Source organism: Dasypus novemcinctus, chromosome 11 (assembly GCF_030445035.2).
Source record: "Dasypus novemcinctus isolate mDasNov1 chromosome 11, mDasNov1.1.hap2, whole genome shotgun sequence".
NCBI classification, from domain to species: Eukaryota; Metazoa; Chordata; class Mammalia; order Cingulata; family Dasypodidae; genus Dasypus; species Dasypus novemcinctus.
Window position 1 is genome coordinate 8,924,783 of NC_080683.1, and position 25,009 is coordinate 8,949,791.

General features: G+C 46.7%; 1 protein-coding gene across 5 annotated transcripts in view; it reads left to right on the forward strand.

Annotated features, from left to right (window-relative positions):
- Positions 1-23,634, forward strand: part of C11H6orf89 (chromosome 11 C6orf89 homolog) — a 46,796-nt gene extending 23,162 nt beyond the window's left edge. For all 5 annotated transcript variants that reach the window (XM_071218436.1, XM_058306656.2, XM_058306657.1 and 2 more), the window contains 5 exons: positions 14,155-14,306; positions 14,432-14,571; positions 16,410-16,539; positions 19,253-19,376; positions 22,475-23,634. In XM_071218436.1, coding sequence (XP_071074537.1) covers positions 14,155-14,306; positions 14,432-14,571; positions 16,410-16,539; positions 19,253-19,376; positions 22,475-22,569 — 641 coding nt within the window. In that variant the 3' untranslated portion in view covers positions 22,570-23,634. The remainder of the gene's footprint in view (positions 1-14,154; positions 14,307-14,431; positions 14,572-16,409; positions 16,540-19,252; positions 19,377-22,474) is intronic.
- Positions 23,635-25,009: the final 1,375 nt, after the last annotated feature.

Consider the following 25,009-nt stretch of genomic DNA (forward strand, 5'->3'; position numbering starts at 1 on the left):
CTGACCCATGCGCAGTGCTGATGCGCGCAAGGAGTCCCCTGCTACGCAGGGGTGTCCCCGCATAGGGGAGCCCCACGCGCAAGGAGTGCGCCCCGTAAGGAGAGCCGCCCAGCGTGAAAGAAAGTGCAGTCTGCCCAGGAGTGGCACCGCACACACGGAGAGCTGACACAGCAAGATGGTGCAACAAAAGAAACACAGATTCCCAGTGCCGCTGACAAGAATGCAAGCAGACATAAAAGAACACACAGCGAATGGACACAGAGAGCAGACAGTGGGGCGGGGGGAGGGGGGAAGGAGAGAAATAAATAAATAAATAAATCTTAAAAGAAAATTTAAGAAAATATGGGGGGAGAATGGTGTGGCAGATACAGCTCCCCAAAGGAAATCCCATGAGCATATTTCAGTAAGGGCAAGACTGTCTAACTTGTCACCTGACTCTCCTCCCTCCAAGCCTTGGAATGATGGAGGGGCAACTGGGGCTGTGATGGCAGGGCCTGGGGCACCTCCACTAGTGGTGGTGCTGTTTCATCCTGACCCTACTCAGGGAACAAAAGAGGAGAGAAGTGGGCTCTTTTTCTAGGTTCCAGCCTTGAGTAGTAAGTGCTCTCCTTAAATCCTCTTGGTGGGGAGAGTAAAGTGACTCTGTAGTGAGTCATGTCTAAACATCCCACTCTGCAGCAGAAAATAGAGAGGCTGACACTTACTTAGTACTTAGCAGATAGCAGACCCTCTTCAAAGTGCTTTCCATATTTCAGTTCATTCGATCTTTACAACAACCCTATGAGGTGGACTATTTTTATGCCCATTTTGTGTGTGAAGACACTGAGGCACATTGAGGTTGCCCAAGGTCCAAGGCCAGTACATCACGGAGCCAAGAGACAAATCCAGGCAGCCCTACTTCAGAGTCTGAGCTCTTAATCTCTGATACGAGTGTTTTGTAACTATAAATTATACCCAAGGAGTCTAGCCTTAAGTTTGGTTTCAATGTTCTATACCATTTTTCTCTCTCAAATGACTTAGATACTCTCCCCATCTCTCTCTCTCAGCTCCCTAGTCCCTGAAGAAACAAGATCCTTTTTGACTGGTTTTGCAAGTCCAAAGATAAATGGTCTTCCAAGCTATTAGCCTTTTGGATTTTTCCAGAACGATTCTCTTCCTAGGCATTCAGTCCTGCTCCTCTTCTGACTCTATTCTCTTATAGGTTAACGTTTGACTTACTATTTGGCTTATCCTTTCCCTTATTAACTCACAGCTTTCCCTTCACATTCGCACTCACGTTCCTGGCCTCCTCATCTCTTTGTATCTCCTTTGCCCCTCCCAGCCATCCTCTTTATTTTCACCCCTTCCAGGAAATCACTGAGTCTTAGATATAAAAGGGAGTTTTAGATTTCATATAGTTCTTCCATTTTTTATCCAGTGAAAGTTGGTTTTCCCCTCCATTTGTTTTCAGGAGGTTCCTGGATTCGAACCCAGGAACTTGTATGTGGGAAGCAGGTGCTCAAACACTTGAGCTACATCCACTCCCCACTTCTATTCTTTATTTTATTTATTTATTTATTTATTTATTTATTTATTTATTTATTTATTTATTTATTTATAAAATTTATCCCCCTTCCTCTCCCCCCAGTTGTCTGCTCTCTGTGTCCATTTGCTGTGTGTTCTTCTGTGTCCACTTGTATTCTTGTCAACAGCACTGGGAATCTGTCTCTCTTTGTGTTGCGTCATCTTGCTGCATCAGCTCTCCACGTGTGCGGTGCCACTCCTGGGCAGGCTGCACTTTTTTCGAGTGGGGCGGCTCTCCTTACAGGGCACACTCCTTGCACGTAGGATTCCCCTCCACAGGGGACACCCCTGCGTGGCATGGCACTCACCCTACGGGTCCACCTACTACATGGGAGGTTCAGGGTTCAAAGCCAGGGCCTCCTGACCTGTAGGATGAGCTGGCCCATGCGCAGTGCTGATACACTCAAGGAGCTGTCCTCAGTCACATCAGGTTCCAGCATGTTAGGCACAGTTTTTCTGTTTACTTTGGGAACTTTCTGGCCAGTTTTCAATTATAACACCCATTTATACTGAGGAGGCCTGGGAGGGTTCTCATCTATAATGAGAAGGTGCATCTCTATTGCATAAATGGAGGTTGATGCATCCATATGGCCTTCAGGGAAAGAATGAAGTGGATCTAGCAACCTCAGGGAGTTTTTGGAACCGCACATCATTTTTTGACTTAGAACTGAGGATCTAATCCGGCCGGTGCCTGGTCGAAATACTTGGACCTCAAGGAATGCCTTACTTGCAAAATAAGCTCACCTTATTTTATGTCTAGGTCCATCTTACAGATGAGGAAACTGGTGTGCAAGGGGGTGACTAACTTAACCCAGAGTCTCACATTTAGAGGCAAATTTTTAGACAAGTGAGAACCCCTGAAAAAAGAATGGACTCCCTATGGTTTGACATGGTTCAAATGCGTTGCTTCTTAAAAGCAAGGCCATTAACAAAGTGATTTCTTGAGGCTTCTTCCATCCCTGTGGTTTATGAAAACCGCTCTGGGCAAGCTCCTCCTCTGCAGGGGACCTGGCCAAGGCTGCCCTCAGCAGCACGGATTCCCCTTGCTTCATGCCCAGGGTGTTGGAAGAGGCGCTGTGAAAATGAGCTGCTGGAGAGCGACCTCATTAACTACCGAGCCCACAGCAGGGAAGGTCTCGGGAAACTTCGTCATGGGTTTTCTGGGCTTGTTCTTGCACAGTCACCATGAGGTTTTTTATTTTTTATTTTTTTTTCTTTTTTCTTTTTTCATTTAATGGTGCAGCCCACGAACACTGGTTTTATATATTCCCATAGAACTTTTTCGTTTACATTTACAATGCAAAAGTTTGGTGAATTTAGAGGACCTGCTGTAATCACTACTCTGAGCATACTGTCTTAGTATTTCAAAAGTTTATCACAACCCATTTCTTCTTCTGTACACTAAAATATCCTCACTATGCTGCTTGATAAGATAGCCTCACCGCAAGATGGTGGTGCCAAAGGTCAGGCCAGCTTTCTGCCAGTCAGGACTGCCATGCAGCGGCTCCTGAGGGCTGCAGGCCCGCTGGGGACCTGGGGCAGGGCCCGCAGTTTGGAGTAGGGACGCAGCAACATGCACGACGCCACTGGTTGCACATCTTGGGTGGGCTGTAACCTCTGGATGAAATCTCTTTTCTTCATCTTGGTTGGTTTAATAGTCTTCCTAAAAGGACTCCTCTCGCCTAGAATTCCAGGGCGTGCTGCTGGTGAGCCAGCCTACCAGCAGCCTACGTAAGTTGCTTTGTAAACAACTCTCAGGCAGCAGAAGGCCTTGGAAGGGTCAGAGCTGGGCCCACTCTTACTTCTCTGCAGAATGCCCAACTTGCAGGGAAGGGTGGGGGGTTGTAGTTTCCTGACTTCAAGCTATGCTTTGTCCAAGGGGCTGTTTTTGACATCTCAAACAGGGAAATGAATTCCAGACCATAGTGACAATTTGGTGGTCAGATTGTAGGCTTTAATTCACTCTTAACCATGGAGCCCCTCCTCTCTTTCACAGCCTTTTATACATTCAATTGCTGGTACAGGAGTTAAGAAACTTTGGAAATTAAAAGAAACATAGGAAGCTGCTGTCCAACTTCCATCGGCCTTTCTGCCTGGTGCCACGGGAGGAATGGATAACCCTCCTGGTAGGGCTGGAAAGTGAGCTGCGGCAGCATCTCGGTAAATGAGGAAAAGCCTTGGGCTAGCGGTAGGATAGGTTGCAGCTGCACGCTGTCGGCTCTTTTCTAGGATGGGATCTGGTCGCTCTGTGGCATGGGCTTCTGCACACTGAGTAGAGAACACATCGTACGGCAACTCAGGTGGACAGAGGCTCAGCTGCAGTCTGGCCACAGCTCCCCTCTCTGTGTTGGGGATTCTGTGGGGAGAAGAGGATGAGCCCACACCATGCCCTGCTCCCCCAGCCACTTCCCTGCTGGGCCGTTCCTCAGGCCCTTCCAACAAATATAAGCACATTCTTTATCCACCTAGTGACCGCTCGCTACAGAAAAACCGCATTTGAATCTTCCCCTTGAAATTGGGGCTCCCCTAATTCAGATGAGTAGCAGACACTACCCCATTCCAGTGACCCTTTCTCACATAATTTGCCCTTGTCTTTGCCGGTGGCCAGCCTGCCTTCTGAGATGACTAGACTACTACATTTCAAAATTGATATTCTCACCTTTAGTTTTCATTATTCCCCAAAATACCTTGTTACTTGGAAGATACAGAAAACACATATACACAAAGACAGCACAGAGATGTAAGATTTGATTTTTTTAAATATACTTTTTTTAAAACTTTTTTTTGAAATAATTTCAAACTTACAGGAAAGTTGCAAAAATAATGTAGAAATAACACAGAGAATTCCAATTTACCCCATCTAGATTTTCCAACTTTTGCTACCTCTCTTTTTTTTCCTCCCTCCTCCCTTCCCTTCCTCCTGCCCTTATTTCTGTCGACCTACTTACCTACCTACCTACCTATATCTTCTACACATTTGAGAGCCAGTTGCATGTGTCATGCTCCTTTACCACTTAATATTTCCATGAAAATATACTTTTTAAAAATAACTTAAGATTCCCCATTTTAACCACTTTCAGGTGTACAATTTAGTGGTATTAATTACATTCGCAGTATTGTGCTACCATCACCAAAATCCATTACCCAAACTTTTCATTATTGCCAACAGAAACTTTGTACCCGTTGAGTAATAACTTCCCATTCCCCTCTCTCCCTGGCCCTTGGTAATCTCTAATCTATTATCAGTCTTAATGAATTTGCTTATTCTAGGTATTTTATGTAAGTGCGATTATGCAGTATGTCTGTTGTGTCTGGCTTATTTCACTTGACACGAGGTCTTCAGGGTTCATCCATGTTATAGCATATCAGAATTTTTCATTTTTATGACTGGGTAATATTCCACTGTGCCTATATAGCACATTTCATTCATCCACTCATGTGTTTGTGGACTCTCAGGTTTTCCCACCTTTTAGCTATTATGAATAATGCCGCTGTGAACATTAGTGTACAATTGTCTATTTAACACCCTGTTTTGATATTCCTTTGGGTTTATACATAGGAGTGGAATTGCTGGGTTGTATTGTAATTCTGTATTTAACTCTTTGAGGAACTGCCGTATCATTTTCCACAGTGGCTGTACTATTCTACAGTGCCACCACCAATGTATATAAGGGTTCCTATTTCTCCACAGCCCCACCAGCATATTTTCTGTTTGTTTGGTTTTTTTTTAGTAATAGCCATCTTAGTGGGTGTGTAGTGATATCTCATTGTGGATTTGATTGCATTTCTCTAGTGAGCAATGATTTTGAGCATCTTTTCATGTGTTTATTGACCATTTGTATGTCTTTTTTTTTCCGGGAGGAACCGGGAACAGAACCCGGGACCTCCAGTGTGGGAGGCAGGTGATCAACCACTTGAGCCACATCTGCTCCTCTGTATATCTTCTTGAGAAAAATGTCTATTCAAATCCTTTGCCAATTTTTAAATTTGGTTATTTGTCTTTTTGTTGTTGAGTTGTAGCAATTCTTTATATTGCCCCGATATTAAGCACAACAAATATGTGAATCACAATTATTGCCTCCCAAATATAGGTTGGTTTTTTTTTTCACTTTCTTGATAGTGTCCTTTGACATACAAAAGTTTTTAATTTTGATGAAGTTCATTTTATCTCTTTTTTTATTGTTACTTATGCTTTTATGTCATATCTAAGAAATTGCCAAATCCAAGATTATAAAGCTTCCTCCCTATGTATTCTCCTAGGATTTTTAGGGGTTTAGCTCTTATGTTTAGGTCTTTGATCCATTTATTTTATTTTATTTTTTTTTTTAAGATTTATTTATTTATTTAATTTCCCCCCCTCCCCTGGTTGTCTGTTCTTGGTGTCTATTTGCTGCGTCTTGTTTCTTTGTCTGCTTCTGTTGTCATCAGCGGCAAGGTCTTTGATCCATTTAGAGTTATTTTTGTATAGGATGTGAGGTAGGGGGCCCAACTTTATTCTATTGCAAGTAGATACACTGTTTTCCCAGCACCATTTGTTGAAGAGCCCATTCTTTCACCAATTAACATACTTGGCATTCTGGTCAAAATCATCTGGCTGGATGTATGGGTTTATTTCTGAATGCTCAACAAAAATATATTTCTAATGAAATAAAGTTTCTCACCTCCATCATTCCAACTCTACTGCCCAAGCAACCACTAGTAATAATTTGGTATTCATCCTTTCAACTTTTTCCAAGTCTGTGTAGATAGATATACTTGGTGTGTATGTGTGTGTGTGTGTATATATATATATATATATACTGTTTGATTCACACATCAGAAAGGGTTCATGTACATCTCTTTGGCTATATACATTTTTGGAGATTGTATATTCTGTAAATGTTCCATAATGTAACCATTTAAACAGTTTCCAGTTTTATTGCGATTGCAAAAATTGCATCTGGGACATTCATATACACATATACACACACATATAATTTCAGTAAGATAGAATCTTAGAAGTATATTATCCAGATCAAAGGATGTATGCATTTAAATTTTTAATAAATACTGCTTAATTGCTTTTTTTTTTAAGATTTATTTATTTACTTAATTTTTCTTTATTTTCCCCTCCCCCAAATGGATCTCTTGTCTGCCTGCTTAATGTTTACTCGCCTTCTCCTGGAGGCACTGGGAACTGCAGCAGGGACCTCCCACATGGGAGGCGAGTGCCCAACAGCCTGAGCCACATCTGCTCCCCACAGACTATGGTGTCTTCTGGCTTGTGGTATCTGCTCATTGTGGCAGGGGTGACATCTCTCTAACTCATTTGCTGCGGGGGCGGTATCTTGCTCATAGTGGCAGGGGTGCCGTCTAGCTCATATCAGTAAGGGTAGCGTCTGCTGGTCTTCTTTTAGGAGGCGCTAGACCTGAACCTAGGACCTCCCATGTAGTAGGCAGGCACCCAGCTGGTTGAGCTACATCCGTTTACCTACTGAATTGTTTTTTATAACCTAATACCAACTTAAGCTTCCTTTAACAGTATATTTTGATCATCAATACTGGATGTTGTCAATTTTTTGCCATTTAGCAAACTAAATAATGGTATCTCATTTTAAGTTGCATTTCTTTGATTATTTGTGGAGTTGAATGTCTTTTCATATGTTTTGTAGGCCATTTAGATTTATTGTTTTGTGAATTGCTTGTTCATATTTTTGTTCTTCCACGTTTTTTTTTTCCTAATTTAATAGGAACTCATTGTATATTAGAGATATTAACTCTTTACCTCTTACATTAGATGCAAATATTTTCTCCCACTCTGTCACTTATGTTTCAGAGTTTTGGGCGTACCGTTTCTTGACATAGTTTTATATTTTTATGTGGTCAAATCTATCCATCTGTCCATTTGTCCATTTGTCTTTTTTTTTAAGATTTATTTTGTATTTATTCCCCCACACTGTCTCCTCTTCCCCCCCCCCCCCCGCCCCCGTTGTCTGCTCTCTGTGTCCATTTGCTGTGTGTTCTTCTGTGTCTGCTTGTATTCTCATTAGGCAGCTCTGGGAACTGATCCTGGGACTTCCGGAATGGGACAGAGGTGATATCTCTCTTGAACCACCTCAGCTCCCTGTTCTGCTACGTATTCTTATTTTCTCTCCTCTGTGTCTCTTGTTGCGTCATCTTGCTGTGTCAGCTCTCCACATCAGCTGGTACTCCTGCACAGGTCGGCTTTCCCATGCAGGTGACATTTCCATGCAGGGCGGCTCTCCTGCACGGGCCCACATTCCTGAGTGGGCTGGCACTCCACATGGGCCAGCTTCATGGGCCAGCTTGCCCTCCCCAGGAAGCCCTGGGCATTGAACCCTGGGCCTCCTATATGGTAGATGTGAGCCCAGTTGGTTGAGCCACATCCGTTTCCCTCCATTTGTCCTTATAGCATTTGGGATTGTGTCTTGTTTAGGAATCTTTCCTCACTCACAAGAATACAAAAATCATCTTTATTTTCCTCTAACTACATTTTAAGATTTTTTTAAAAAATTCATTTATATATTTAATTCATATAGAATTTAATTTAGCATTTAATAAGAGGTAGGGAGCAAACTTTATTTACTTCCAAAAAATAGCCACTTGCCCCAGTGTCGTTTACTGAATCCATCCTTTCCTCACAGAATTAAAATCTACTTTTATCATGAATTACACACTGGATCTTTTCCCAGATTCTTTATTCTGTTTTATTAATATTTTCAAAGGGTCCATGTACATATTTTAAGAACATACTATTTTATAATAGCTTTATATAAACTCATCCTAATTATTAATTTTTTTCAATAATTGTCTACAACTCTTACAACTCAATAACAGAAAGATAAAATAACCCAACTTATAAGTGTGCAAAGGGGGAAGTGGCTCAAGTGATTGAGCTGCCACCTACCACGTGGGAGGTCCCGAGTTCAGTTCCCAGTGTCTCCTAAAGAAGATGAGTAAGACAGAGAGCTGACATGACAGGCTGGTGCAGCAAGCTGATGCAACAAGGTGTTGTAACAAGAGACATAGGAGGAAAACATAATGAGAGCACATCAAAGCAGGGAATGGAGGTGGCTCAAGTGATGAGGTTCCCTGTGCCTCCTAAAAAGAAGACCAGCACACAACAAACAGGCTCAGCAAATGCAAACAACGAGGGGGTGGGGAGAAATTAATTTTTAGAAAAAGGGGGGTATAGGATTTTTTTTTTAAAGATTCATTTATTTCTCTCCCCTTCCCCCTCCTCCCACCCCAGTTGTCTGTTCTCTGTGTCTATTTGCTGCGTGTTCTTCTTTGTCCGCTTCTGTTGTTGTCAGCGACTGGGGAATCTATGCCTTATTTTGTTGTGTCATCTTGCTGCATCAGCTCTATGTGTGCGGCGCCATTACTGGGCAGGCTGCACTGTCTTTTGCGCTGGGCAGCTCTCCTTCCTGGGCGCACTTCTTGCACATGGGGCTCCCCTACGTGGGGGACACCCCTGCGTGGCAGGGCACTCCTTGCGTGCATCAGCACTACGCGTGGGCCAGCTCCACACGGATCAGGGAGGCCCGGGGCTTGAACCGCGAACCTCCCATGTGGTAGACGGATGCCCTACCCACTGGGCCAAGTCTGCTTCCCCAGGGAGGGGGGGGGGTATAGGATTTGAATAGACATTTCTGCAAAGAAGATCCACAAAAGACCAATGGGAACATAAAAAGATGTTCAGTACCATTAGCCATCAGCTTAAAGCCACAATGTGATAACTCTTTACATTCAATAGGATGGCTGAAGTAAAAAACAATAATTCTTCACATTCAGTAGGATGGCTACAGTAAAAAAAAAATCAGGTACAAGTGTTGGTGAGGATATGGAGAAACTGGATATTCATACTCTGCTGATATGGGAATGTAAACTGATAGAGTGGCTTTGGAGAACAGTTCTTCATAAAGTTAAATACAGAGTTACCATATAACCCAGCAATTCTACTTCTAGGTATATAGCCAAGAAAAATGAAAATGTGTGTCCATACAAACACTTTACATGGATGTTCATAGAAGCATTATTCATAATAACTGAAGTGATAACCAAATGTCCATGAACTGATGAATGGATAGATAAAATGTGATATGCCCATACAATGGGATATTATTCAGCAATAGAATGAATACATTCTATGACATGGATGAACCTTGAAAATATACTAAAGTAAAAGCAGCCTGACATAAAAGGCCACATGTTACCTAATTCCATTCATATGAAATATCAGAATAGGCAAATCTATAGAAGCAGAGAGTAGACTAGTGTTTGTCCAGGGCTGGAGACTGTGTGTGGAGTGGGACTTGATGGCTACTGGGCACAGGGTTCCCTTCTGGGGTGAAGAAAATGTTTTAAATTAGATAATGGTGATCGTTGCCCATCTGGGAATATACCAAAAAACACTGAAATGTACACTTTAAGTGGGTGGGTTTTATGGTATGTGAATTACATCTCAATAAAGCTGTTTTGTTTTTTGTTGTTGTTGTTTTAAGAAAGTATCTACATGGAGAAAGGAGAATAATGCTCTTTTCCTCTGTCCTGCCTCCTCCTGCCCAGCAAGGGGAGAAGCCCGAGCCCTCTGGCAAGGCATGGTCAGCGGAGGTGAGGGCCTCTGGCCACGAGTCTATCACATGAGGCGCCTGGTGTGGTCTTTGTGCCAGAGGGCATGTCCTCCGTAGGTTTTCAGGACTGTACTTTGTAATTCATTTGTATTACCTAGGATGCCTGCAGTCACTTAAATATCTCGAGATTTAAATTCTTAGAGAGTGGGTTATAGCCTATTGCTATTCTCACACATTTACTCTTCTAGATGAACTTCAGATTCCAATCGTCAAGGCCCTGCCCCACCTTCACCAATCAGAACCCCTCATGTGGTGCTGTCGAAGTTGTAGTACGTTTCTATATATATGTTTTTGGGTAGGCTTGACATCTTTATGATATTTAATCTTTATTTAGGTCTTATTTTGTGTCCCTCAGTAAAATTTTATAGTTTTACCATTCTTGTTAAATTTACTGCTAGTTATTATGAATGAGATCATCTTCCATTTCAGTTTTTAACTGATATGGCTACTAGAGTAGGAAAGCCATTGATTTTTGTGTGTCTGGATAGCTATATCTTGTCTTCTGCCACCTTATTAAATTCTCTTTTCAATACTAACATTTTTTCACTTGTATTTCTTAGACTTTCAAGGAACACCACCTAGTTTTTCTCTTAGTTTCTAAGATACTTTTCCTATTCTTGCTTTCTTTTTCTTAATTCTCCTTCCTTGGATTGTCTTCCTCCAGCTACATCTCAAGGTATCTCCACCTGGAAATCCCAAGAACATGTAAAACTCAGAACAACAAAAAAATGAAGTTAATCTCTCCTTACTCTTAGGTTCTTAGCTACTTCTGAGACACCTTTGTGTAAGTTAGAGGCAGGTGCCCTCTCTCTTTAGGCTAGTCTCTTGGGAGATTGTCACAGTACACTAATTCTTCTGGAATATAACACATTACCACAGAAAAATGTCATCATCTGTGAATCTGCGCTGCCTCCGTGGCGCTGCTCCATCGGCTGAGGGGCCCTCAGGGTGGCCTGAGCCCCCGGGACGTCCGCAGCAGAGGCGCCTGCCTCTCCAGGTGCTGTCCTCACTGCCCCTGGAACCACCCTTCCCTCCCCAGCGCACTGCCCCAGCGTGGCTCACTTCAGTCCATCTCTCAGCGCAGTTCAGCCCCCACAGGGCAAGAACGGCTCCACCTGGGTCTCCCTCTTTGCTGCCCTCTCCTAGGATACCCTCGTTACCAACGCAGAATCAGCTTCTGAGAACGCCAGGAGAGCCCGCTCAGAAGCTCTGGTGGCTCCTGGTTTTGCGCTTAGATCAGAACTTCAAGCCCAAGAACCGGCCTGTACCGTCTTCCTCTCCAGCCACCATTCTCCGACCACTTGCCGCCTCTGTGCTTCCCACACGCTGGTGCTCGCCAGCTCCCTGTCATCTCTAACTCTCACTTTTCTCATCTGTAACATGAGACTAGAGACGCCTACTCAATAATTATCCTGTGAAGATCAAATGGTGGCGCGTGGAAATGACTAGTGTAGGGCCTGGTGCTTAGTCAAGGAGTCGCCCTCCCCTTCCCCTTCCCTCACAAGCGCTTTGTGGTTTTTGTTGTTGTTTTTTTAAGTAGATTTTCTTTTTTTCTTTTTTTTTTTATTTTTTGTATTTTTATTTACCCCCTCCTTGTTTGCATTTGCTGTCTGCTCTCTGTGTCCATTCGCTGTGTGTTCTATGTCTGCTTGTCTTTTTTCTTCTCTTCTCTCTTTAGGAGGCACCAGGAACTGATCCTGGGACCTCCAGTATGGGAGAAAGGCACTCAGTTGCTTGAGCCACCTCAGCTCCCTGGTCAGCTGTGTCTCTCACTGTCTTTCCTTTGCATCTCCCTTTGTTGCATCATCTTGCTGTGCCAGCCCTCCATGGCGCAGGCCAACTTGCCTTCACCAGGAGACCCCAGGAATCAAACCTGGGGCCTCCCATATGGTAGAGGGTAGCCCATTCACTAGAGCCATATCTCCTTCCCACGAGTGCTTTGGAAACTGAAATACCATATAGCTGTAACATGTTATGATTTTTTTTTCAAATTATTTATTCCTCCCCCCCCCGCCCCACCGAGTTGTCTGCTGTCTGTGTCCATTTGCTGTGTGTTCTTCTGTGATGGTGTCTATCCTTATCAGCGGTACCGGGAATCTGTGTCTCTTTTTGATGCGTCATCTTGCTGTGTCAGCTCTCCGTGCATGTGGTGCCGTTCCTAGGCAGGCTGCGCTTTCTTTCGCGCTAGGCGGCTCTCCTTACGGGAGCACTTCTTGCGCGGGGGGTCTCCCTTACGTGGGGGACACCCCTATGCAGGGGTAGGGCACTCCTTGCGCGCATCAGCACTGGGCATGGGCCAGCTCCACACGGGTCAGGGAGGTCCGGGGTTTGAACGTTGGACCTCCCATGTGGTAGACGGACGCCCTAACCACTGGGCCAAGTCCGCTTCCCATGTTATGATTATTTATGCCTCATTGTATGTCCATTACCCAGAATTCTCGTATTGTGGCAAGAACTCTTCATATTTGACCTCTAATTAGAAACATTTGAAAATATTCCAGAAGAAGAAAAATATGTAACTTTGCAGCCCCAGCATGCCACTGAAACAGGTGCCACTACAGGCCACCCCTGAGGCTCCTGGAGAGTGCTGTGGGCAGAGGGACCCTGTCCCAGGGGAGGGGTTCTCAGTGTCCCCTCACTGCCTGCCTGCCTGCAGGCCAGGAGCAGGTGGCAGCTGATTGAGGGAAACAGGTACTATCTGCAGGAGCTGGAGGGTGCTTGGAAGGTGCTCAGGAGAGCGTTGGCTGAGCACAAAGGCAGCCCTTCCCCCAGGAGGAGCGTCAGCCCCACCACTGCTGCCTTAGAATAAACAAGCGGTGCTTGCTGCCTGCCTTTGTTGCTGCCAACTCCAGAGACTGTTTTGCGGTTAGGCAGCTTCCCAGCGTATTTACTGGTTTGAAGAATTGACTTCATTTTGGCCACGTTTGACTGTCTCTTGTCTGTTGTTCTAGGCTTTCTCCTGATTTGGTTTCCATTGGATTTTTTTCAGAAACCATTTTGTGAAACATTTTGGATTCAAGTGAGAGTTTAACACAAACAACACATCTCTCAGTGAACCCAGATGGAACCCAGAATGGAACAGAAAATAAACAAGAAATAATGCAATAACTTTATAACAGGATAGTGTAGGAGGAAAAGAACAGAGAGTATCTGGGAAGGGCTTTGTAGAAACAGAGGAACCCCCCTAAGAAGGAGCCAACCCAGGGAGCGGTGTCTAAATGACAGCTAACTCTTGTCGGGGTCTGCGCAGGATGCCCTTCCATTGCTGACCAGCCTGTGGTCCGGGGGGTGTGCGGGGGGTAGAAACAATGCATGTAGCACCTACTGCCTTCTGACCTGAGATTGAGTACTGTCTTGTGGACAGATGCAATTCAGTGTACCCCCAGATGGGCCCCCAAAAGTCCCATCTCTCCTCTCCATCCCTCCTCCCTTCCTGTGCCCTTTTCTCACTCTTACTCTCCCAAGTTGGCCTGGCCCCCACCAGTGAACAGGCTCTAGGCACTCACCCAGAGAGGGCGAGAGGACGCAGTGGAGTGCGTCAGTGGTGGGCCCACCCTTCTGCTTGCTCCACCCGTGTCCTCCAGGCTTTTCAGACATGTGGGTCACGGGGTGGAAAACACTGCAAACAACTGCCTCTCCAGTCCCACGTTGTTAAATGTCTTTTCTAACTGCTCAACTCTGTTGATTTGATTTCACATATACATGCATGTGTTAAGAAAATCTTTTCCATGAAGCATGGAAGAGTACAGAGAAAAGTCTCTCACCTTCCCTTCCCTGCCCCCGGGGCCCTCTGCTGCCTTCCTCAGAGGCTACATATTTCATACATACCTTTTCAGAGGTCAACATCGCTTATTACTTTTCGTTTTTAAAAATTATGATAACGTCTTTTCTCTCTACTTTCATTGCTGGAATGACTGGATTTTGAGTTGTGTGCTCTCTCCATATCCCTTCCTCTCAGATTTTGACCCCTGGACAAATGACTGTGAGCAGAATGAGTCAGACCCCCTCCCTGCCAACTGCACTGGCTGTGCCCAGAAACTGCCCCTCAAGGTAGTGCTCTTGGAAGATACCCCTGAGGAATTTGAGAGACTTCATCCTCTGGTGATCAAGGTGAGCAAGAAGCCTTCTTCTCCCACTGACCGCTGACCTGTCTAAAGACCAGAAAATACCCAGCTCTGTGAAATTGCTGGTAAATAACTGTTGTTTTGTTCCACTTTGTTTTCTGCCTGGCCAAGACACACCAGCCTCTGTCCTCTGAGGAACTTCAGCAGTTTTTGTGCCGGTACCCCGAGATGACAGAAGGCTTCACCGAAGGGCTTTTCAGCAAGTGGTGGCGCTGCTTTCCTGAACGGTGGTTCCCTTTTCCTTATCCGTGGTGAGTGGGGGGGGGCTCCTAGCCCGAGCGTAGGAAGGGGGCAGACCAAAGGTCCAAATCACGACAGCAGGGAGTAGCTGTAGCTCAGTGGTTGAGCACCTGCTTCCCATGTACGAGGTCCTGGGTTCAAACCCCAGTAACTCCTGAAAAAAAAGGGAAGTAAGCAGATGTGGTTCAAGTGATAAGGCCTCCGCCTACTGTATGGGGGGTCCTGGATTCAATCCCTGGGGCCTCCTAGTGAAGAAGAAGAGAAAGTGTGCCTGTGTGGTGAGCAAGTGCCCACACAGGGAGCCAGTGCCCGCGTAAGTGAGTCACGCAGCAAGATGATGACACAACAAAAGAGAAACACGGGGAGAGTCAAGGTGAAGTGCAGCAGAGACCAGGAACTGAGGTGGCGCAATTGACAGGGAACCTCTCTCCACATCAGAGGTCCCCAGGATCAAATCCTGGTGAATCCTAGAGGAGAAAGACAAAAAGACAAAGAGAAATAGATACAGAAGATCACACAGCAAATGGACACAGACAGCAAAAACAGTGGGGGGTGGGGGCAGGGAAGGAAAAAAAAAGTGTTAGCTGCCACTGAGATAAGCAAGCACTGGATAATACCCCCTTCAAGTTAAGTGACACCCAAGAGCTTACTGTTGAAAAACCAGTGATGAGAGATAGAGGCAATGAATGGAAAAGGTGTGTTAGAAGGAGCAGGGAGCTAGGTCACCATGGGCAGATGCCAAGACTGCCTAATACAATCATAATTTATATCCAAGTGTATGGTTAGCATTTATATGTACGCAGAACTTGTGCTAAGTGTCGAGGGTAAAGAGAAAGCATGAAGAATAGGAGAACTGCATTTCCTGGCACGAACAAAGCATGCCTTGGTGATTCATGTCTGTTGCCCATTGATGAGGCTTATAATAGCTCTGGGAAGTAGGAATTATCATTATCACTTTTCAGATCAGAAAAGTGGGGATTAGAGAGGTTAAGGAAGTGAACTTGCCCAAGGTCACCCAGCCAGGATTGAAACCCAGGTCTGTCTCCTTGTTGCTTCCTGTGTCCTCTGGAAGACACGATCTATTCCTTGGGGTCAAGGTTGCTCTCTAGAAAGGAAAAGAAAGCCAGCTTCCATCTAGAACCATTACAAAAAGAGAGTCAAATTTGTTTTTTTAGGCTTTTGGTAGAAGTTAGTGCCCATTTCTTGATGCTTCCTCCTTTCTTTAAATTTGCTGTTTTATTTGAGTGAGAGAATGCCCAGTTTAACAAGCTAACCAGGCTCCCCCATTACCTGCAAATCACTGTGCCTCAAAAGAAGGGTCAGGTTTTTTAGCCCCCCTTTTTCCCTCCCCTGTTCCTCCCTTCTCCCCTCTGGCCTGTAGTTCCCTTTGTCTCTTTTCCAAGATAGAATGAATAGATTCTTTCTCTCCTTCCTCTCTATATTATTTCACCTGGGCCTTATAAACACTCCCGCACGTGTGCTGTAGAGCTCAGGCAGCCTCTGCGGGGCTGGGGAGTTTGTATCAATGCCTGTCCTTATCACATTCAGATGATATCTACTTTTTTTTTTTTTTTTTTTTGAGGTACCAGGGCCAGGGATTGAACCCAAGACCTCATATGTGGGAAGCCGACACTCAGCCACTGAGCCACACTGGCTCCCCTTGTCCATGGTACATTCAGAGTGATTTGGCACGATTAGTCTTCCTGGACCTAGAACTTGAGACACTGACGTTTCCCCCTCTTTATCCCCTGCCACCGTTTTTCCACCCTTGTTCAGCTCTCTGAGAGTCACTGAAATGGGCTCACTCTGCCCAATCTAATTACTTTTTTTCTGTTTCAAACTTTCATAGGAGAAGATCTCCAAATAGATCAGAAGTTTTACATGAGCTGTTTCCTGTTTTCACCTCCCCACCATTTCCAAAAGATGCCTCCTTGAAAAAGTGCTTTCTTCTTCACCCAGCACCCATTTTGGGGAGTAAGGTAGGACATTTTGAGAGGACTTAGATCTAGAACTTCCCTCCTTTGGAATCTGGACTGATGCCATAATAGAGGCCTTCCCTGCATATCAGAATTAGGGGGCGATCGAGAGGACCCCACGTGATCTAAAGGCCTCCCTGCTGCTGCTAGCCAGGAGACCTGCAGTAGCCTGCCTTTTCATGGAGGTATATCTGTAGAAGATCTGCTTACCTTGTAAATCTGTTTCTGCCCCTAATTCCCAGAGGCAAGCTATGTTTCTACATTAAAGAAAGGAGAATGCTCAATTTGATGGGACCTGAGATTTTGGGTAGTCTGACCTCCCTAGTTCAAATCCTCTCATAAGATAGTCAAGCTACATATGAAGAGCATATGAGAATAGTCCAGCATCTTCATTTTGCAGATATGGAAACAGCCCTCCAGAGATTAAGATTTGCCCAAAGACACAGAGCCAGTTAATAGGGGGACTGCCCCGGCACCCCAAGTTGTCTCTCCCCAGAAACAAACAAATGAGGCTTGAGGTAGGGAATGGAAAAGCAAAAAGCTTGGGAGCCCAGGGACTTGGGGTGGATAGGCACGTGCCCGAGGCAAGCAGCCCAGTTTGGGTGGGAAGGCCTCCCCTGCCCCAGCACTGCCCACCCTCAGAGGTGGCAGGCAAGCAGAGGAGGGCAGCCGTGGGGCCAGAGTTGCGCTGGCCTCGTCAAGGCCGGTGGGCTGGGCAACGCTGCTCTGTGTTTTCGTCTGTTTCCTTTTCTCTGAAATGCTCCTTTGCTGAATCTCTTATTCCTCAAGAAGGTTTTTGAGCCTGGACTGGTTTGCAAGAATTAAAAGGAATTTTCCTTTGCTACAAATTAAAATTTCCCAAACTATAATCCCTACCAACTCTGGGTTGTGTCTTCCACTTCTTGATACTATCATCTGGCTCCAAATTCGCTGAATCGTGTTAAAGGAATTTAAAAGCCTGTAAAAACAATAATTTTGTCTAGAAGTAAGAACTGCTGTCTGCCAGCAGTGAGGTGGAGGTGCTGGGTTCTTGCCTCAGATTTTAACGTTTATCCCACTGTCCCTGGCTAGAACTCAGGGCTCCAGTGTGATTTCATCTTCATAATGATAATATAATTCTGGGCGAGGGCTTTATCTTTATCTTGGCTTTCCCACTTGAATACCGAAATTAATTTTACCAGCCTGCTCTAACAGGCGCCTCAAGGAGCCCAGCCTAAGGGATGAATGCAGAGTTATTAACTGCCTCTCAGAGTCGTGCTGTGGTTATCTCTAGCGTGTTTTGGGAAGGGGAGTGGTCCACATAGGCGGAACTCCTGAGCGTCTGGCTTGATAGAGCATCTGTTCCCACACCCTGGCCCAGCTCTCCTTTCTCCCAGCCTGGCTACCCCACCCTGCTGCTGTCCACATCCCTGGGCTCTGGTCCTTGGTAAAGGCACATGCTTGTGGGCTGTAGTGTCCAAGAGAAAGCCATGGGCTAGAAGGTAGGAAGTGGGGAGCAGGCTTTGAAGAGATGCTGGGATAAGAGGCAAGGGGCTTTGAGGCCCTCTGGCCCACTCCACAGCGTTGCCTGGAGCTGGCCACCTCCATCCCGATGTCTGCTGCTTACCATCCTGCATGCTAGGGGACACGGTTGTGCCCCCTCAGGCATATGAGAAAGAGAGGAACAACTGCTTGTTTATGATCTTTGGGGATATTTTCCCAGGACTGCAGATGTTAGGGTTTCAGCCAATATCAGTACCAGTCAACTGCAGGCCAGCTCAAGGCTCCCAGTCCTCCTCCCACCATCCCAGCAGCAAGTGAAACAGCTCTTATGTTACCATGGAACAGTGTCAGTGGGAGCAGCAGGGACACCAGCGCTGGGGACAGGGGAAGATGGGCCAAAGCTCAAGGCTCAGGGGGTCCCGAAGGGTGAAAGGAAGCCACAACGTGGCCCACGGAGTTAGATTTCCTACGCCTGCTGCCCTAGGAGGAGAGGAACACGGAGGCTTTGGGATTTTCTCTCACCGTTGCAGCAGGGAGAGGAGCCTGAGCACCTCTCCCTTTCTACTCCCTACCCTGCCCTGCCCCAGCCCCGGCTCCGAGCTCACTGCCTGGCACACGGGAGGTGTTACTAGTGCCTGTGGATGGCAGGAGTATACCCTCACACGTGCAGGAGTTTCCCATTCAGGTACATATCCTGGTTGTCTCCTTCGTGTTCAAAATCAGAGACCAATCTTACTATCATTAGTTTTTAATGAATAGCGTGGGGTATCTGCTCACCTGGTCTTGAAGTGTAACTAGAATTTACTGCTCAATTCTTATCAAAACCCTGGCGGTGAGAAATAATATCCACGGCATATCACCCAGAGGCTGTGCACACCTGGCTTTCTAAAAAGGCCGGACTGAACCACACCTTCAAGGTCACACCCCCAGGCCACTGCTTGTGCTCCCTCTACTCGCCCATTAAATCACACAGTAGCTCCTTACAAGAACCCGTGGAAGAGATTTCACTCTGATCTCACTACAGGACATGCCAGTGTTCAGGAGAAATTAGTTGGTTTTTGTCTTTTGGACATAATTGTGGATTGCACTGTTGGTTCTGTTTTCCTGTTTGCTTAGGCTACTAGGAAACTTAGAGCCCTGTGCCTAAGGATTGTTGTGTACTAATCCTCCCCCACCCCCCGGTTTTATTTTTACTTCTTCCTCTTCTTTTCCCTCCCCCTGTTCTTTCTTCCAGATGCATAGAATGCACGACCTGTTTACCATTGGCAGGGGTGAGGCCCTGCTGCAGCTCATCCCTCCCTTCCAGTGCCAAAGACACTGCCAGTCCGTGACGGTGCCTCTGGAGCCAGGCGATGTCGGTACGTAGGGCACAGGAAGGAGGGCCAGCCACAGGGTCTTTACAATTTTCAGCTCAAAAAATACTCCACAAATCAAATACTGCCTTTACAAAGGTTCAATTAGGTACAGTCAAAAATAACATTCTCTTAGTAGTGGGATTAATATTTATGCTTAGAAATGGAACAAATAATGAAAAAATGTACACAGAGGAATTTCGTACTGTACATACAACTTTTGGAATGCACATGGCCATTGGTCATAGACACTTGAGGTTAGAAGGGATTCTGGGGAAGTGGACTTGGCCCAGTGGTTAGGGCATCCGTCTACCACATGGGAGGTCCGCGGTTCAAACCCCGGGCCTCCTTGACCCGTGCGCAGCTGGCCCATGCGCAGTGCTGATGCGCGCAAGGAGTGCCCTGCCACGCGGGGGTGTCCCCATGTAGGGGAGCCCCACACGCAAGGAGTCCGCCCCGTAAGGAGAGCCGCCCAGTGTGAAAGAAAGTGCAGCCTGCCCAGGAATGGCACCGCACACACGGAGAGCTGACACAGCAAGATGACGCAACAAAAAGAAACACAGATTCCCATGCGGCTGACAACAACAGAAGCGGACAAAGAAGATGCAGCAAATAGACACAGAGAACAGACAACCGGGTGAGGGGGTGGGGGGGATGAGGAGGAAGAGGAGAGAAATAAATAAATAAATAAATCTTTGAAAAAAAAGAGAGAAGGGATTCTGGAAAATATCTAGACCAATCCCTTGCTGAGGACACTGAGATGCAGAGAGGAGAGGGGCCTAGCCCAAGCCTCGCTCTCAGGCAGGCAGGGCGCCAGGTCCTCATTGTCTGCTTTAAGGCGGTCAAGCCCGGGAAGGGTCCCTTCAAGGTGATTGAGAATCGTTTACATGCCCATTTTGCTAATGAAACAACAGGGCAGCCATCACACCAGGTTGTGCCACCTTCGGCGGGGATCCTGCAGCCAAGCCACAGCACCACACAGATGGCCCACCCTTGACTCTGGCTCCATGCTTTCCCAGCTGTGACCTATCTATGTGCTTTATATTCTGAAACTCTGTTCCAAAGAAACAGGTTTGAATCAGCCGTTGCTAGCAGCCATCAGTTTGACAGCAGTTTTCTTCGCAGAAGAAAATGAGCAAGTATCACCATCGTGAACTAGTTTTTCCTACCTCACAAAACCTAGGAGAGGCCTGGAATCCCCGGCAGAGCCCACACTATTTTTCCAATTGATTTCTTTTAATTTGACCCATTCAGAAGACCCCAAATCCCTAGAAACCGCTTGCCTCATTTGGGCATGGAGGGGGTGTAAACTATGCCCAGCTTTAATGCAGAACATAAAATTTATTTCAACTTAGAAATTAGTAAAAATAATGTACAAATTAAGCATTAGCTGATAATTTAGCACAGCTGGCTCCATTGTGAATTGCTGCCAAAAAGAGGATGCTTGTTTGGAGATTGTTGAGCACCTCTTTACCTGTCGTGGAGGGACCCTCACTCCGGGGATGGCTACCAGAGAAGTCTAATGTGGTGTGGATGGGTTTGAAGCGTGTATGGTACTTGGAAAAGTTTCCATCCTATGTTCGACAAATACCTCACAGTTTAGACAACTGCAGAAACACTGGTAATCCACAATCGAGATTTTCCAGCTCCCAAGAGCATTCAGATGGCCATTTCTAGAATTAGGGAAAAAGACAATGTCTCTGAAAGTGATCAAAGATGATCTGAGCATCCAGCGCTGACACAGAGTCCAGAACAGCCTAAATACCTACAGTGCTGGGCCTGGTTGGTGAGGTGAGCAGAAGGAAACACGCCCTGTGGTTGGCAGAGCCTGTGAGAAAGGCCATCCACTCGACTGAGAAGGCGGGAGGCTGACTAGAAGAAAAGCAGGGCGAGTCTGGGAGAAGAACGGAGGTGGAGGAGAATGGCGGGTGCCTCACGCAGGGGGAGAAATGGAAGCAGTGGCTACAATTGCCACATTTAAAATGAGGAACGGAAAGCAGACCCCTGCCTGGTCCTGGAATAATTCTGTGGTTGTAGGACAGATGGCAGCTCTGGTACTCAGGGACCCTGAAGAGCAGCAGCACTTGGACAAACAAGGGTTTGGTGTTTTTTTGAGAAAAAAAAAAAAAAAAAGGCTCAGAGCCTTTTTCGGTAAATGGTTGGGGTCAGGGCCCCAGAGGCCAAGCTGCTGAGCGCGCACCGTCTCTGGTTATCCAGCATGGTCACCATTCACTGTCACCTTTCTTGAGACGCCAAGTAAAGGTTAAATTATAGTTGGTGTTCTCAGTTTAAAGATGGGTTAGGGAAGTATGATTTACTCCAGAAAAAATTTCCACCAGGAGATTATTAAACTGTTAAAAGTTTTCGAGGTTTTCAGGTTCACCTTCCCAGGCCGCTCGTGTGGCATCGAGGAGCCTTCCTAAATGCTTCTTCAGGGCACTCGTGACCCCAGGACTGTGGGCAGAAGCCTCTCGGAAAAGCCCTTGGCACGCGGAGCTCTCAAGTTACTCGACTTTGGGAAGTGCCTGACTTGTAGACGCAGAGCGCCTGTTAGGGCACAAAAGGCTCCAGGAAACCTCGGAGAGACCTGTCTTTCTCAAACTTACTTGGCCATGGAACCCCTGTGCCTTGGAATATCTTCCAGGATCCTGCTGTTTGCAGAATGCAACTTGGGAAATTCGGGTTTGGGTTAATCTGAGTGTTCTGTAATGAAAGTGTACCCACCTCAGGAGATGTGGGAAGGGGGCCCCGCTCCCCCTCAGAGCCCATGCTATCTTCTTGCTGTAAAAAGGAGCTCAGTGTGAGAACCGATGCCCAAACACAGCCCCATCCAGAGCCCCCTGCCTTTGTAAACCTGCTGACTGGCCCGCAGTGCCCGGGTGAGGGTTGGTGATGAAGAGCGTGGGTTCCCAGTGCTCCTGAAAGGACCGCTGCCCGCTAGCAATGTCTGTGCTGGGAAGAGCCCGAGGAGCTTCAGGGTTTTTCTCTGGCTCTGCATACACCCTGTGGGCAGGCTCTGGCAGACCCTTGTGCCCTCGCCCTTGCCTGCAGGCGTGCCCGGTCCCCGACATTAACGCTCTTTCCTGTTGCTCTTTACCCTCAAGGCTATGCCGATGCCACCCACTGGAAGGTCTACATTGCAGCCAGAGGGGCCCAGTCTTTGGTCGTCTGCGACGGAACCATCCGCTTGGAACTGTAGGAAGCCAGAGCTATATATAGCCAGGGCAGCTTGGAGAGCTGAAGATTAGGTTGGAAGACGGGAAATAAAAAACAACGAAACTGCTTCCCAGGGGTTGGCTCCTTAGTTAGCTGCCCTTTGCATGTGTGTGTGTGAGCCAGCTCCCAGTGCCTCCCGCACGTGGCCCAGGACGGTTTCCAGCCTGGGCTGCTTGGCCGGGGCTTTGCCAGCACTGTTCTGTGAGCGACTGGGCCTGTCCAGGCCTTCTGGCCCTGAGGCTTGAACCTGCCCCTCAGGCAGGAACAGGGCCAGGGCCTTCCCTCCCCTGCATGGGCATGCTCCCCTCTGCTGGTCCCGGCTGCAGGGAGGACATCCTGACTCCAGAGCCATCCTTTACCAGGCAGTCATCTGCCTGTACTTTTTTGGAAAGCCATGCCTGAGCAAAGAAGTCACTGTAGTTTTCCAAACAGAACAGAACCTTGAACCAGTGAAAGAAAGATTAAATAGCCAGAATTGCACTTGGGAAGTACACTTTCCGTGGCTCTTGGCGTCTCAGTGATGCCAGGCTGGAGTGTGGTCATAATTTGAAATGGTAGTTCCTAAGGTAAGCCTTTTCTCCGTTTTCTCAGGTTCTCACAGCACCCTACCCCACTCTCCCCTTTTCCCAGTCCCTTGCCATCTGCCTGGTTTCTCAGGAGCTTGGCTCCTGGTCCCCCAGCCCCCTGGGCCAGACGGGAACCCTTTCCTGCTGAGGCAGCACTTCTGTTGACCGTGCTGCCTTCGGTCGACTTCTGCTTTTTCCAGGCGCCTTTAGAGGGGAACGAGCTCGAGAGGCTGGCCTGGGGAGCAGGCGCCGCCCTGGGCTTGATCTGTAGGGTCTGGATATCTGCGGAGAAGATGTTTAACAGATGTGTCCAGCTGATGTTGTAATGTGGCCAGGGGAGGAACTCCAGACATGAAGCATTTGCCAGCGGGGTGTGTGATGATGTGATGATGCGCTGTCTTAAAGTGATTTATCTCTTTGTACTGGGAAACAAGGTGATATATTTTTATTTTGTGTAATAATATAAAGCTATATTCTTTTGACCAGTTGATTCACTACGCTCATTGTTTTTCCCAAGTGCTTTAGTATGTATTGATCAAATGGTGTAAATAAGGACACTCTCTTTTTTTGTTCCCGTTCCCTTTATTATTCCTTTTTTGACACTGCTAGATACCTGGCCACACTCCATGCCATTGCCAAGAGGAGGGGAAAAAGCAAACCACACAGGCCTCTGGTTCTGAATTGCAGAAATCGTACGGATACAGTGGGTTTCTGTGTCAGAGTAACTGACCAGAGTGGACAGTGGGGAGGGCAGGTGGGACCCCTTGGAGGAGTCCTGCCCCATTGTCTCCCAGCCCTCTGTCTCTGTGTGCCTTCTGAGCAGCTGTGGGCGGCGCATCTTCCAGTGCCTGAACGGCCCGGTCATCCCTGGGGTTAAAAAGGACAAGCAGAGTCCACACAGCTCAGGGTTGGGGATTCATTTAGAAACACTCAGTGCCGCCTCTGTGTGCTTGAATCAAACTAGGATGGACCATACCTGAGGGAATTTTTTGTTGAAGAATCAGCCCCTTGTGTGGATTAATACAGGAAAAAAACAACATTTTGTATATATTTCATACTGCTAAGCAATTAGGATTTAAGAGGTTTTAAAACCAGGGGATCAGCTAGAGGCCAGCTTTGTGCAAGCTTTTAGAGCCTCCGCAGTGTCCTTGACCCCACTGCACGTGGGGAAGGATGTCCATAAACAAGTAATTAAGAGGCCTCTCAGAGTTTTCTTAAATTAGGCCTTTTGAGTTAAGAAAAGAGCTTTTTCCTTAGGAGCAAAGCAACTGTTTAGATTACTGAGATTTCTGCTTTGTTTTTATGAGTTACCCTGTGTTCCTTCCCCGTTTCACTCCTGCCCTTCACAACTTGAATGTCCATAAAATACCACTTCAGCTCAAAACTTCAAGAACTAAGAAACCCTTGCATGCACTGGTGCTCCGAGACAGCCCCTGGAAGTCCCCTAATGCTGTGAGCAGTGCTGCAGCTCTGCAGAGAATGCCTGTAGCGACAGGTGGAGACACTCGGGGCATAAACTACTTATTTCACTTAAAGTCTGTCCAGTTCAGACTTGAATATAGGTTTATTTAGAGGAGGAAGTCTCCGAGGTGGATTATCAGAAGTCAATCACCTTCTTCTCTAGGTAATCCTGATGAGCTGAACCTACAACTGACCAGTCCTGCAGGAATGGCTGGGGGTTGCCAGCCCCTTTCTGGCTAGGCCAGGCTTTGTGTGGGGGGGTGCAGGACTTCCCGACTCACCAGCTCTCAGCCTCTAGATGAAAGCGGCAAAAAACCTTCCGCATGAACCAGCTAGGGGAAGAGTGTCGTTGGGGTGACGAGGCAGGGCATGATGGGATCGCCAAGCCTCCACCAC